Source organism: Ranitomeya imitator, chromosome 1 (assembly GCF_032444005.1).
Source record: "Ranitomeya imitator isolate aRanImi1 chromosome 1, aRanImi1.pri, whole genome shotgun sequence".
NCBI lineage: Eukaryota > Metazoa > Chordata > Amphibia > Anura > Dendrobatidae > Ranitomeya > Ranitomeya imitator.
In genome coordinates, this window is record NC_091282.1 from 1,073,847,786 (window position 1) to 1,073,861,236 (window position 13,451).

The following is a 13,451-nucleotide window of genomic DNA, read 5'->3' on the forward strand; positions in this document are numbered from 1 at the left end:
CTGTGTTACCATCGTGGAGAGGAGACGCATGCATGGCGTCAAGGTGGGCCTAGTAATCAGAAGAGGCAATGGGAATGCTGGCAGAGAAGGTTGGCAGTACTCTAATCTGGCAGCCACAGAATAACTAGGGTCCTGCAAACATTCTTTTGCTCAACTCCGTTGCAGAATTTTTTAAAGATTTCCCCCCCCAAAAAAAGTTACATTATTTCAAACTTAAACCGATTAATCTCAAGCAGTTTTGGAATAAAAGAAACTAGAGACGTATTACAGCTGCTTCTTTATTGTGGGTCGATTTGTAGACTGTTGTACAGCTTTTATAGGTTGTTTTGAGACAATGAAAAGAACAAGGTTCCACAAATACATAATACCATGTCTGTCACTGCACAGAAGTTGTGGCAATCTGGTCAGTCAAAATACAAGGTGTCTGCGGCACAGAAGAATAATGGCAGCGCCATGCTGTCAGTTACAAAAGCAGTTGTGTGCGAGAGTGGGACATTGGTACGTACAGAGATGACCAAAATCCCGGGAAAAGTGTCTGTTTATGAAAAAGTATATAAAAAAAGCATGGCCTGCCATGAGATTGTTAACCTGGAATTTCTTTAGAAACTTTTGTGCAGCTACATGTTAACATTGGCTTAAAATCCTTCCACAAAAAAAAAATCATTTAGTGCATCATCTTTACGGGCAAACCTTTTTATAGAGAATAATTGCCAACATGGACTTTAGATTGAGCCACCCGTAACTTCATCTCTATTAACCATTAGGAGAATTTCCGCCTTCTTGGACAGCTGAGCTGAGATACAAGTGTGGAGACAATCACACTAATAGAATGATAGTCTTCTGTAGTAGAAACTTCTTCTCTGGGCAATTTTCCTAGGACACATAGATTAGGTGGTCTAAGATTACATACCCTCCAGGCCTACTGAATCTAGTGCTAAACTACAGCATTGACTCCATTGTATTAAAGGTCTGTTTGAAAGGAAAAATGGGGGCCTATCCGATCAGAAAGACAGGACCTTTGTTAAAAAAAGGGAATTCAGCTTGGTTAGGCTGCATTCACGGGTCCATTTTTCAGGATTTGTGTAAGGACTAGTGATGATCGAATATACTCGTTACTTGAGATTTCTTGAGCATGCTCGGGGGTCCTCCGAGTATTTTTTAGTGCTTGGAGATTTAGTTTTTATTGCCGCAGCTGAATGATTTACATCTGTTAGCCAGCATAAGTACATGTGGGGGTTGTCTGGTTGCTAGGGAATCCCCACATGTAATCAAGCTGGCTAACAGATGTAAATCATTCAGCTGCGACAAGAAAAACTAAATCTCCGAGCACTAAAAAATACTCGGAGGACCCCCGAGTGTGCTCGGGAAATCTCGAGTAACGAGTATATTCGCTCATCACTAGTAAGGACCACGATTTCTAGACCTGCGGTGGGTCTCCTGGCCTGAAGTCAGTGCCTCTTATTTGCCTAGGAGGCTGTTGAGATCAGGTCAGGAGACAAACGAATTGTCTGTGTATTGTGGTCTGAACAGCTTTAGTGATTTAGGAGTCTCAGTCGTAAAAGCCACCATTTATATCCGAGCATCACAATTTTAAAACAAACCCGAGTTATAACTTTGAGACAATTTTGTTTTCTAAGCCCAAGTGCCTATGTAATGATGCCACCATTGCTGTGCCAATACTAGAGCCAGCACAGTAAAAAAAATAAATCAACATATCCAAAATATTGTGCCATGTCACTGTCATTTCAATACACTTAAACTCCTCAAATGGAAAATAACAATAACTAATAAGAATGAAAATTAACAAAACTAATGCTTTTAACCTGAAAAATTCCTCCAAAGTACCAACTCCTCATATTTCTAACTTGAAGTCCACTGCCTTTAGGTGCAGTGACACAAAAAAAAAAAAAAAAAAAAGAAGGGGCAGGTCTTTCTCACTATACTTCTACTCTTGTTTGTCAAAAGGTATAAAGGCATAACAGAGGGGGCTCTCAGTTCAGTGCACACAGGTTTTGGACAATGACGGTTGCAATGCATCTTGAGAAGACAGAGAAATAAAGTTCCTGCACCTATAGTACCGGCAGACAGATGATGAAATCAGTAAAAGCAACTTTAAAATTGTTTTGTGAGATATGAGCATCGAACTTCATTCTTTTCTACATGTTTAGTATAGTATGGGTAGATTTAAAAAGCCCAAAGTTAATTTTTAAAGGCTACGATATAAAGTCTAATGCCTAGGCTAGGTTCACACCAGAGTTTTGATATATAGTTGAAGCATGCTTACAGCAAAAAAAATAAAAAATTAAAATAAATACTGCTACAACAGGATTCTAATCTCACTGGATTTTATTACCATTGACACCTACTGTAAAAAAAAGGTATAGGTCTAGATACTGTTTTTGATACAACCAAAAAGCGTACTGTACCAGAGTGGCACTTTTTGTGGCATTTAAAGATAAATAAATAAAAAGGTACAAGGCATGGGCTTTAGTAAAAAAAAAACAACCACACAACACATATGCTTCAATTGTATGGCAAAAAGCAGGGTGAAATTTATGTAAGGAAAAAAACTAAGCAGAACTGTGTCCCCAGAAAAGAAAAAGAAGTTCCTGTATATAAAGAGCTTTTGGCCGCTGATCAAGTTGCTCTCTATAAATAAAGATGGCAGATCCTGTCTGACAGCAAACCGGTCTGTAGCTGGCCAGCTCGGCACACTTTCCAGGGCGTGTTGAGGAATAGATTCACTAACTCTCACAGTATTGCAGATTAAATTAGGAAGGAACTATGTAATCCCTGGTCTTTGGTATTTTCTACCTCTTACATGAGCTCAGCTCACAGTGTTTCCTTATTACAGGATTTCAGCCAATAGAGAAAAGAGCTCACTTGGTTTTTGGCAAAAATACGATCACTTAACCTGACCCTTTTAAGCCTTAATATGTTTTGAAGGACACAGTATATTGATCTTACACTTTAAGACAGAGCAGCAATCAAGATTGTCGAGTGACGAGGCCCATGGGCTTTCGAATGCATCAGGAACACATATCCATGGCTAGTTCCGATACTAGTCGAAGGTGAGATACCATCAAGCACACTTATGTTCCCTCGTTTTCTACCATTCAATCTGAAAGAATACGCACAATTGTACCATGACACCATTCAATTGGCAGAGAGATGTTGAGAATTAAACACATAAATGAACAGTAAGATAATAAATAGTCTATATATTAGATTCTACTGTAACAGGTTCGGCTATGTTATAGATGAGGCTATGCTATAAATGTGAGCGTGAAAATCCAGTGGTATCAACAGAATCAAATCCCATACAGCTCTACTCAGTGAGCAAAATCGGCAAATTTGACCAGAAAGGGATTTAGGATAATGGGATGATATGATTTCTTCTAGTAAGGCAAGAATTCTTTACATCTGGTCTATAAGGTGCTCTGCGTGTCTATTAGTGATATGCATAGAATTCCTAGCTAGACATGGCTTTCGTATATTACGCATGCAGTAGTGTGATCAGCTGGAGGGGCACTTGGTTCGGAAGAGTCTGTACAGCTTTTCGATGTAGTGTCTTCTTTCACACATGACTGCACGCTGTCCTGAGAGTCTGTATCTAGACACGGTCTCTTTGCCAGCGGATGTACAGAGACAGTGATCGCAATTTGCTGAGGATTTTCATGGAGAGAGGAGGCATCTGAATCCGCTGTAGGAGAATCACTCCGTTGTAAAGCATTAGGAATGGTGAACACCTCGTCCACATCACAAAGTTCTTGGCCAACAGCTGCGTGTCTTATGAACGCATGCCCTTGTTCCTCCAAACCGACCACTTCCATGATCTCTTCCATTATGGTCCTGCAATTCATGATAAGTGGTGGCAAGGGCACGCTTCTGGCCAGTTCCTCAATATAGCGAGCAAATTCCATGGTTTTAAACTGCGTAACTTTGGCGAGCTCGAGGGTCTTTGCTGAAGTGATAATAGGTATTCTCTTTGCAATTTCAAAGGCTTTTTGCAATTTTTCTGGCCCTTCTGTCCTAAAGAAATCATTAATGGCTTTCTCAGTCTTCTTCAGGTGGCTGCTCATCATGCACAGTCGTGTTATGTTCAACACCATCACAATAGTAAAAGCAACCAGACAGACTATCATGTAGTAGATGCCCATATCCCCAGAGGTAAAAATCACCCGCAGCGTTACTGTATTATTCACAGTGCCATGGGAGTTGGTGGCGACACACGTGTACTTTCCTCGATCTTCAAATGTCACACTAGTGATGTTTAATAGTCCGCTATCAAGAAACCACAGTTTTCCATCTGAAATAAAGAGAAACATATTTGAACTTAGTAATTACATAATGAGTAAAACTGAATAAGTGTTGTCTCCTCTATGACAGAGAAATCAATCAATGGCTTTATACAGGATTTGTAAGTAAATTGCGAAGGTCTGTGTACCATAAGAATTTATACACCTTCTTGCCAAGAGACTAAAAAAAAAAAAAGCTGTTCTCTCTCACCAGATACAGGATGATATGAGAATAGATAAAGCACTGACCATCTGTGATTGCCAAGTGGGCACCAAGCAATCCCTATGACTACGAGCAGTGTTTTGTCATAGACTGATAAGGAAACCTTGTATTAAGGGAGAAGCTGGGGAGTCCAGGTATTGGATCAAAATTTAGAGGAAAGCAAGAGGAGCAGCACTCATCACTGGCAAATTCAGTGAAATGCACTTTATTTCGGTCACAGGTTTGCAGATGCAGACATCAGCGAAATAAGCTCATTGCTGAGCACCACAAGACATGGCTATTATCTGGATATATCTTGTTTGGTCCTATTTTTCCTTGTAACTGCATGAGGAGGTAGTGCCAGATTTTTTTTTCTTTGGCCTTAGTCAAAGTCTTGGACAGAGATGGGAGAAATATACAAAACCCAACTCATCAAAATAAAAAAAGATTAAATATTTCATAATTTATTATTCGGAGGTTAAATGAATTTGGAGATTCTGGTGACTTCCACGAACACATGGGACAAGGCCAACAATCAATATTGGATGCCTGTGATGTAGTGGCCCTCAGGTGGCACTGACAGGCAGGATTCAGTCATGCAAATCACTGCATGGATTCAGGAATACTTCCAGAAATCATTGTCTCTGAACATAGTTTCCCATGCAATCTACAGATGCAACTTAAAGCTGTATTATGCAAAAAAGAAGCCACATAGAAACACAATCCACACAATCTGGCTTCTTCTCTGAGCCAAAGCTCATTTCAAATGGACTGAAGCTAAATGAAAAACTGTTCTTTGCCTATGGCATGGGCAGCTTGCACATCTTGAAGTACCCCTCCAGACCATGTCTATTTCAGTAAGGGCCCTGTATATTTCAGCAAGACAATGCTCAACCACACACTGCTTCCATCACAAGATCATGATTTCACAGGAGAAGAGTTTGGGTGATGAATTGTCCGCCTGCAGCCAAGACCTATCACAGATAGAAAACACTTGGCGCCAAATAAAATTAAAAATCCAGCAAATAAGATGCAGGATAGATAAGCAGTGAGAATCCTACATTCGACAACATCCCTCTCCCAAACCTCCAGCAATTGGTCTCCTTACATCCCAGACATTAACAGACTGTTGTCGGGCAGCACGGTGGCGCAGTGGTTAGCACAGCAGCCTTGCAGCGCTGGGGTCCTGGGTTCTAATCCCACCCAGGACAACATCTGCAAAGAGTTTGTATGTTCTCTCCGTGTTTGCGTGGGTTTCCTCCGGGCACTCCGGTTTCCTCCCACATTCCAAAGACATACTGATAGGGATTCTAGATTGTGAGCCCCATCGGGGACAGTGATGATAATGTGTGCAAAACTGTAAAGCGCTGCGGAATATGTTAGCGCTATATAAAAATAAAGATTATTATTTATTTATTAAACAGAAGAGGAGAGGCTATACAATGGTAGACTTGGCCCTGTCCCAACATTTTGAGATGTATTCCTGTCACACTAGCGAGTTTTACGGACGTATGAGAGGCGCAGAAAATACGCATTGCACACGGACCAATGATTCTCTATGGCCCAGCTCCTATCTGCCGTATTTTACGCATCCGTATTATACGGTCTTTTACGGCCGTAGAAAATCAGAGCATGCTGCGTTTGTCAGCGTATTGCGCAAAAAATCCACCAATGAAAGTCAATGGGGGCGAGAAAAATACGGATTACACACGGACCAATAGTGTGACTTGCGAGAAATACGCAGCGGTGTTCTATAGAAAAGCCGGCAATTCAGTGCGGTGTACAGTAAAATCACACTGACAGGTTAGAATAGAATAGCCAAGATAAATATAATATATAATATAATAATTTTTATTTATATAGCGCCAACATATTCCGCAGCGCTTTACAAATTATAGAGGGGACTTGTACAGACAATAGACATTACAGCATAACAGAAATACAGTTCAAAACAGATACCAGGAGGAATGAGGGCCCTGCTCGCAAGCTTACAGACTATGAGGAAAAGGGGAGACACGAGAGGTGGATGGTAACAATTGCTTTAGTTATTCGGACCGGCCATAGTGTAAGGCTTGGGTGTTCATGTAAAGCTGCATGAACCAGTTAACTGCCTAAGTATGTAGCAGTACAGACACAGAGGGCTATTAACTGCATAAAGTGAATGAGAACATGATGCGAGGAACCTGTTTTTTTTTTTTTTTTTTTTATATAAATAGTGTAGATAAATGTCTACACATAGTATAGATATATATTTCATACAGCGCTAGATAGCAGAAAAGGCGGTAATTCAATTGCCGACTTTCGCTATCTCCTTCCCAAACCCGACAGGATATGAGACATGGTTTACATACAGTAAACCTTTTCATATCCCTTATTTTTTTTACATATTCCTCACTACTAATGTTAGAAGTGTATGTGTGCAAAATTTGGGGACTCTAGCTGTTAAAATAAAGGGTTAAATTGCGGAAAAAACTGGCATGGGCTCTCGCACAGTTTTCTCCGCCAGAGTGGTAAAGCCAGTGACTGAGGGCAGATATTAATAGCCTAGAGAGGGACCATGGTTATTGCCCCCCCCGGCTAAAAACATCTGCCCCCAGCCACCCCAGAAAAGGCACATCTGGAAGATGTGCCTATTCTGGCACTTGGCCACTCTCTTCCCACTCCCATGTAGCAGTGGGATATGGGGTAATAAAGGGTTAATGTCACCTTGCTATTGTAAGGTGACATTAAGCCAGGTTAATAATGGAGAGGTGTCAATAAGACACCTCTCCATTATTAATCCAATAGAAGTAAATGGTTAATAAAACCCACACACATTATGGAAAAAGTATTTTAATGAAATAAAGACACATGGTGTTGTAATAGTTTATCATACTCTCAATCCAACTGAAGAGAGTGGCCAAGTGCCAGAATAGGCGCATCTTACAAATGTGCCTTTTCTGGGGTGGCTGGGGGCAGATGTTTTTAGCCAGGGGGGCCAATAACCATGGTCTTTCTCTAAACTATTAATATCTGCCCTCAGTCACTGGCTTTACCACTCTGATGGAGAAAATTGCACGGGAGCCCATGCCAGTTTTTTTCTGCGATTTAACCCTTTATTTTAATAGCTAGAGTCCCCAAATTTTGCACACATACACTTCTAACATTAGTAGTGAGGAATATGTGAAATAACACCAAGGTTACTTACTGGTAGCCGGTTTTTCCGGAACCCATGACGGCACACCTGAGAGAGGGGATCCGCCCAGCCAGGACAGGAAACCCTACTGAAAATAAAAGGGTGGTACCTCTCGGTCGCTTCAGTTGGTTTTCAGAGCATGAGAGGCCCCCCTGGTTAGTACACATGGCAATCCAACACCACATCATATTAACTAAAAAAGCACCCAAAACAATAGTGCACACCGAAAGGGTGATAAAGGGGGGGAATATACGGGTGCCGTCATGGGTTCCGGAAAAACCGGCTACCAGTAAGTAACCTTGGTGTTTTCCCTTCCCCCATGACGGCACACCTGAGAGACTTTTGTAGAATGAAACCTTAGGGAGGGACCACCGCTTGTAGTACCCTTCTACCAAAGGTTAGGTCAGCAGAGGAGGAAAGGTCTAGCCGGTAGTGCTTGAAAAAAGTTGAGGGTGAGGACCAGGTAGCAGCCTTGCAAATTTGATCAATTGATACCTCAGCCTTTTCCGCCCAGGAGGTAGCCACGGCTCTGGTACAGTGAGCCTTGATGCCTTCAGGAACCGGAGTGCCACCCGCAGAGTAGGATAAACTAATGGCCTCCCTAATCCATCTAGCAATAGTACTTTTAGCTACCCCACACCCTCTTTTGCTACCCTGAAAGGCTATGAATAGGGTTTGGTCTTTCCTCCACTGACTAGTCATAGATATGTATTGTAACATAGATCTTCTCACATCTAGCATGTGGAACTTTTGTTCCCCTGGATTTTTGGGATTACTACAGAAAGATGGTAAAGTAATCTCTTGACTCCTATGGAACTTTTGAACCACCTTGGGGAGATAAGCCGGGTCTGGTCTTAGAACGATCCTGTCATCAAAAACCTGAGTATAAGGAGGGGATATTGACAGGGCTTGCAAATCACTTACCCTACGTGCCGATGTTAAGGCTACTAGAAGAACTGTTTTAAGGGTAAGTAACTTAGGTGATAACTCCTGTAAGGGCTCAAAAGGGTGTTTAGTTAGAGCTTCTAACACCAAATTTAGATCCCAAGGAGGGATTTTTGGGATAACGACCGGCCGAGATCTACTGCAAGATTTTATAAATCGTGAAACCCATCTATTCGAGGCAAGATTACAGTTATATAGTGCCCCCAAGGCTGAAACCTGAACTTTAAGGGTGCTGGTTGCTAACCCAAGATGTAATCCTGCTTGCAGAAATTCCAGGATAGGACCCACTGGAGCCACCTCCCCCAATGGTTCACCCAGGAAGTCAAGAAATTTTTTCCATGTCCTACCATAGATTCTAGAAGTTATGGGTTTTCTGCTTTTCAACAGGGTGGAGATTAATACTGGTGAGAATCCTTGGCGACTTAGTAACGCCCTCTCAAATTCCAGGCTGCCAGATGGAAGCCCTTCACCTGAGAGTGGGTTACTGGGCCCTGGGTTAGTAGGTCCAGAATTTCTGGCAAAATCCATGGATCTGTTACCGACATCTGCCTTAGAAGGGAGAACCATGGTCTCCTTGGCCAAAATGGAGCTATGAGGATAATTTTTGCCTGATCCTCTCTGATCTTGCGGATCACAGCTGGGATCATCCCAATTTTTTTCTCTCCCCTGGGGGGCGACCTCTATTATATCTTCTCCTCCGAAAAAAAGGTTTTTTAGAATCTTTAGGGATGTTGGGAAAAACCTTCTTTTTATCTCCTGCATGTTCCAGGATGTCTTCAAGTTTTTCCCGAAGAGAAGTTGGCCGTCACATGGAATAGAACACAGCTTGTGTTTAGATGGCAAATCCCCCGGGCAACCTTTGAGCCAAAGGGCTCTTCTTGCCGCGTTGGACAAGCCCGCTGCTCTTGCTGTTAGTCTTGCGGAATCCACAGAAGAGTCTGCCAAAAAAGCTGCTGCTCCTTGCACTAAAGATATATTTGCAAGGATGTCAGTTCTGGGTACTTTGTTTCTTAGCTGATCCTTTATCTGTTGTAGCCAGACTATTAGAGCACGGGCTTTACATGTTCCAGCAATTGCCGGCTTTAGGCCCCCCGCTGAGGCTTCCCAGATGTGTCTCAGAAAACTATCTGCTTTTTTGTCAAGCGGGTCTTTGAGAACACCAGAGTCTTCTAACGGAAGGGATGATCTTTTAAAACATTTTGCTACTGCCCCGTCAATCTTAGGGATCTTCTCCCAGGACTCAGAGTCTTTATCCTCAAAAGGATATCTCCTTTTGGATGAAGAGGGCAAAGAACCCATTTTTTCAGGCTTTTTCCACTCTTTCTCAATTAACGCTTTTATTTTTGCATTAACCGGAAACGTGCGTTTCCTTTTCTCTTCTAGGCCACCAAACATGACATCTTCTAGTGACCTAGGTGTCTTCTCCTCTTTAAGCCCCATTGCAGATCTAACTGCTTTAACCAATTTATCTACGTCCTCAGTTGGGAAACATGGACGACCTCCTGAATCACTGTCCGAGGAGGAATCTGAAGACTGGACAGAGGCCGAGGAGGTACAGGGAGACCGGGATGTTTTAGGACTCCCCTGTCTCTGAGAAGCATCTGACTCTGTGGACGCCTTACGGCTTCTCCTTCTTGGTTCGCTAAGGGACAATTTCAAGGAGTCTTTTATTTCAGCCTGTATTATGGCTTTTAGGCTAGTGGCAAAATTAGGGGTCTCTTCTTGTATAGTTTTACTAATGCAGTCAGCACAGAGATCCTTCTGCCACTGAACTGCAAGCGGGTTTTTACAAAGGGCACACTCTCGGTTCTTTGTTTTACCACCAGCTTTCCTGGACCCCTAGTGATCAAAACAGACAAAAATGGACCCTGTTACCATAAGGGTGACATTCACGTAGATCACTCACCACCACCGACAATCAAGGGTACCGATTTTGGAGGCTGGACAGATGCACGTGAAGCGTCCCTCCTGGACGCCGACGAATCTTGCCGGACAGGACTGCTGTTCCTACCACTTGAGCGGCTGCTCCTGGTATGCTGGTGGCTCGGCAAGGCATCTGGTGAGAGCTCCATTTGCTGCTGCTGCTGCTGTGAAGGCGGCTGCTGCTGCTGCTCCTGTTGTCCTACTTCCATGGTGAAGTTTTTGGACATGAGCGCGTCTTCTATGGTCCAAGCCCCTTTTATGGGGGGACCACTGCACTCCCCGCCTCCTTCGGTGCCCAATAATGACCCCTCCCACTCTCTGCCGTGCCGCCGGAGTTCCCTCTCACCGGCCGGCGTTTTCTTCATGGGCGCCACCATCTTGGATCTGGCGCCCGCCCCCGACGTCACGCGGGCACGCCCATTCCCAGAGTGCCTTGCGCGTGACGTCAGACGAGCGACCCGGAAGCGACCACCGCACCTGGACGCCGGCAGAGAGGGGAGGGCGGCGTGGCAGCCATGGAAGGGAACCCGGCCCTCTGACCATGCTGCCCAACGCCCGCTCGGACGCAGAGACCCGGAGGACCCGCGGACGGCGCATCCAGGACCCGAACTCCGACGCACAGGCGCTGCCTGTTCTTCCACGCCGGGACGGGACCTGGGTAAGTGAAACCACCGTGTTCAGCACAAGGGTCCCTGTCAGGACAGGAAACCCAACTGAAGCGACCGAGAGGTACCGCCCTTTTATTTTCAGTAGGGTTTCCTGTCCTGGCTGGGCGGATCCCCTCTCTCAGGTGTGCCGTCATGGGGGAAGGGAAAATAAGGGATATGAAAAGGTTTACTGTATGTAAACCATGTCTCATATTCTGTCAGGTTTGGGAAAGAGATAGCAAAAGTCGGCAATTGAATTACCGGCTTTTCTGCGATCTAGCGCTGTATGAGAATATATATATTATATATATATATATATATATATATATATATATATATATATATATATATATATACACACATATATACATATATATATACATATACACACTAGATGGTGGCCCGATTCTAACGCATCAGGTATTCTAGAATATGCATGTCCACGTAGTATATTGCCCAGGCCACGTAGTATATTGTCCAACCTCGTAGTATATTGCCCAGCCACGTAGTATATTGCCCAGCCACATAGTATATTGCCCAGTTACGTAGTATATTGCCCAGCCACGTAGTATTCAGCACAGAGCCATGTAGTATATTGCCCAGTCACATAGTATATTGCCCAGCAACGTAGTATTCAGCACTGCCCAGCGACGTAGTATATTGCCCAGCGACGTAGTATATTGCCCAGCCACGTAGTATATTGGTCAGTCATGTAGTATATTGCCCAGTCATGTAGTATATGGCCCAGACACGTAGGTATATAACACTGCCCACGCAGTATTTAGCAGTGTGTGCACCATATTCCTGTTAAAAAAAATAATTAAAATAAAAAAAATAGTTATATACTCACCCCTGGGATCCAGCGAAGCTGTGTGATGCGGCCGCCATCTTCCATTCCCAGAGATGCATTGCGAACTTACCCAGAAGACTTAGCGGTCTCGCGAGACCGCTAAGTCTTCTGGGTAAGTTCGCAATGCATCTCTGGGAATGGAAGATGGCGGCCGGCGCGAGGGCATCGTCCGACGACAGAAGGTGAGAATAGCAGGTTTTTTGTTTCTTTATTATTTTTAACATTAGATCTTTTTACTATTGACGCTGCATAGGCAGCATCAATAGTAAAAACTTGGTCACACAGGGTTAATAGCAGCAGTTACGGAGTGCGTTACCCGCGGCATAATGCGGTCCGTTACCGATGGCATTAACCCTGTGTGAGCGGTGACCGGAGGGGAGTATGGAGCAGGCGCTGACTGCGGGGAGTATGGAGCGGGTGCCGGGGACACTGATTATGGGGAGTATGGAGCGGGCACTGCTTGAACACATGCCACCCTCAGCACACATTTCACCACACATACACCAACCTCGTCACATAAAAGTCGAAACACAAAAAGTCGCCGCTCAAAACTCGCCACGCGCAAAACTCGCCACATGCAAAACTAGGCTCACGCAAAACTCACCTCATGGAAAACTCACCATGCGCAAAACTCGCCATGCGCAAAACTTGCTGCACACAACTTGCTACACTAACCTGTCACATGCAACTCGACACATAAAAAGTTGATACACGCATGTCGCCACACAAAACTCATCTCACAAAAGTCGCTACATGCATGTCGCCACATGCAACTCAACACACACAACTTGACACATGAAACTCGCCCTAAAACACACACAAGTCTGGTATTATCCTTCAAAAATAAAAATCTGATCAATAAGCAGACAAATTACAAGAGCAACAAATGTACCATATAGGAAATATGGCAGCTGTCAGTCACATAACCTGTCTATTATGTGTATGTGTGAGCTAATATATACTGCCAGGGGGGAGGGCTTCCTGTTGGCTGGGGATTTATCAGGCTGCCAATTTAGCTTACAAATACTGAGGTAAAAATACTGACCAAATAACGTGTGAACGCGGTCTAATACAGGAGGAGAGGACATACAGATATATACTATATACAGGGGAGATGACACACAGATATATACTATATACAGGAGGAGATGACACACATATACTATACACAGGGGAGATGACACAGGTATATACTATATACAGGAGGAGATGACATACAGGTACATACTATATACAGGAGCAGATGACACAGGTATATACACTATATACAGGAGATGACTTATGATCCGGTGACCTTGGAGCAGCATGAAAACTTCACTGGAGTAGGTGGTAACAATACTAACCGCAAATCCTGATCTTAACACCGCAACTAGAAGTAGCTGTGGGGTATACCTAACAAGCCCTAGACACC

General features: G+C 43.7%; 1 protein-coding gene across 1 annotated transcript in view; it reads right to left on the reverse strand.

Moving 5' to 3' along the window:
• Positions 1–264: 264 nt before the first annotated feature.
• MFAP3L (microfibril associated protein 3 like) overlaps positions 265–13,451 on the reverse strand; it is an 84,922-nt gene continuing 71,735 nt past the window's right edge. The window contains exon 3 of the mRNA XM_069744221.1: positions 265–4,309. Within this exon, the coding sequence (XP_069600322.1) occupies positions 3,477–4,309 (833 nt within the window). The 3' untranslated portion in view covers positions 265–3,476. The remainder of the gene's footprint in view (positions 4,310–13,451) is intronic.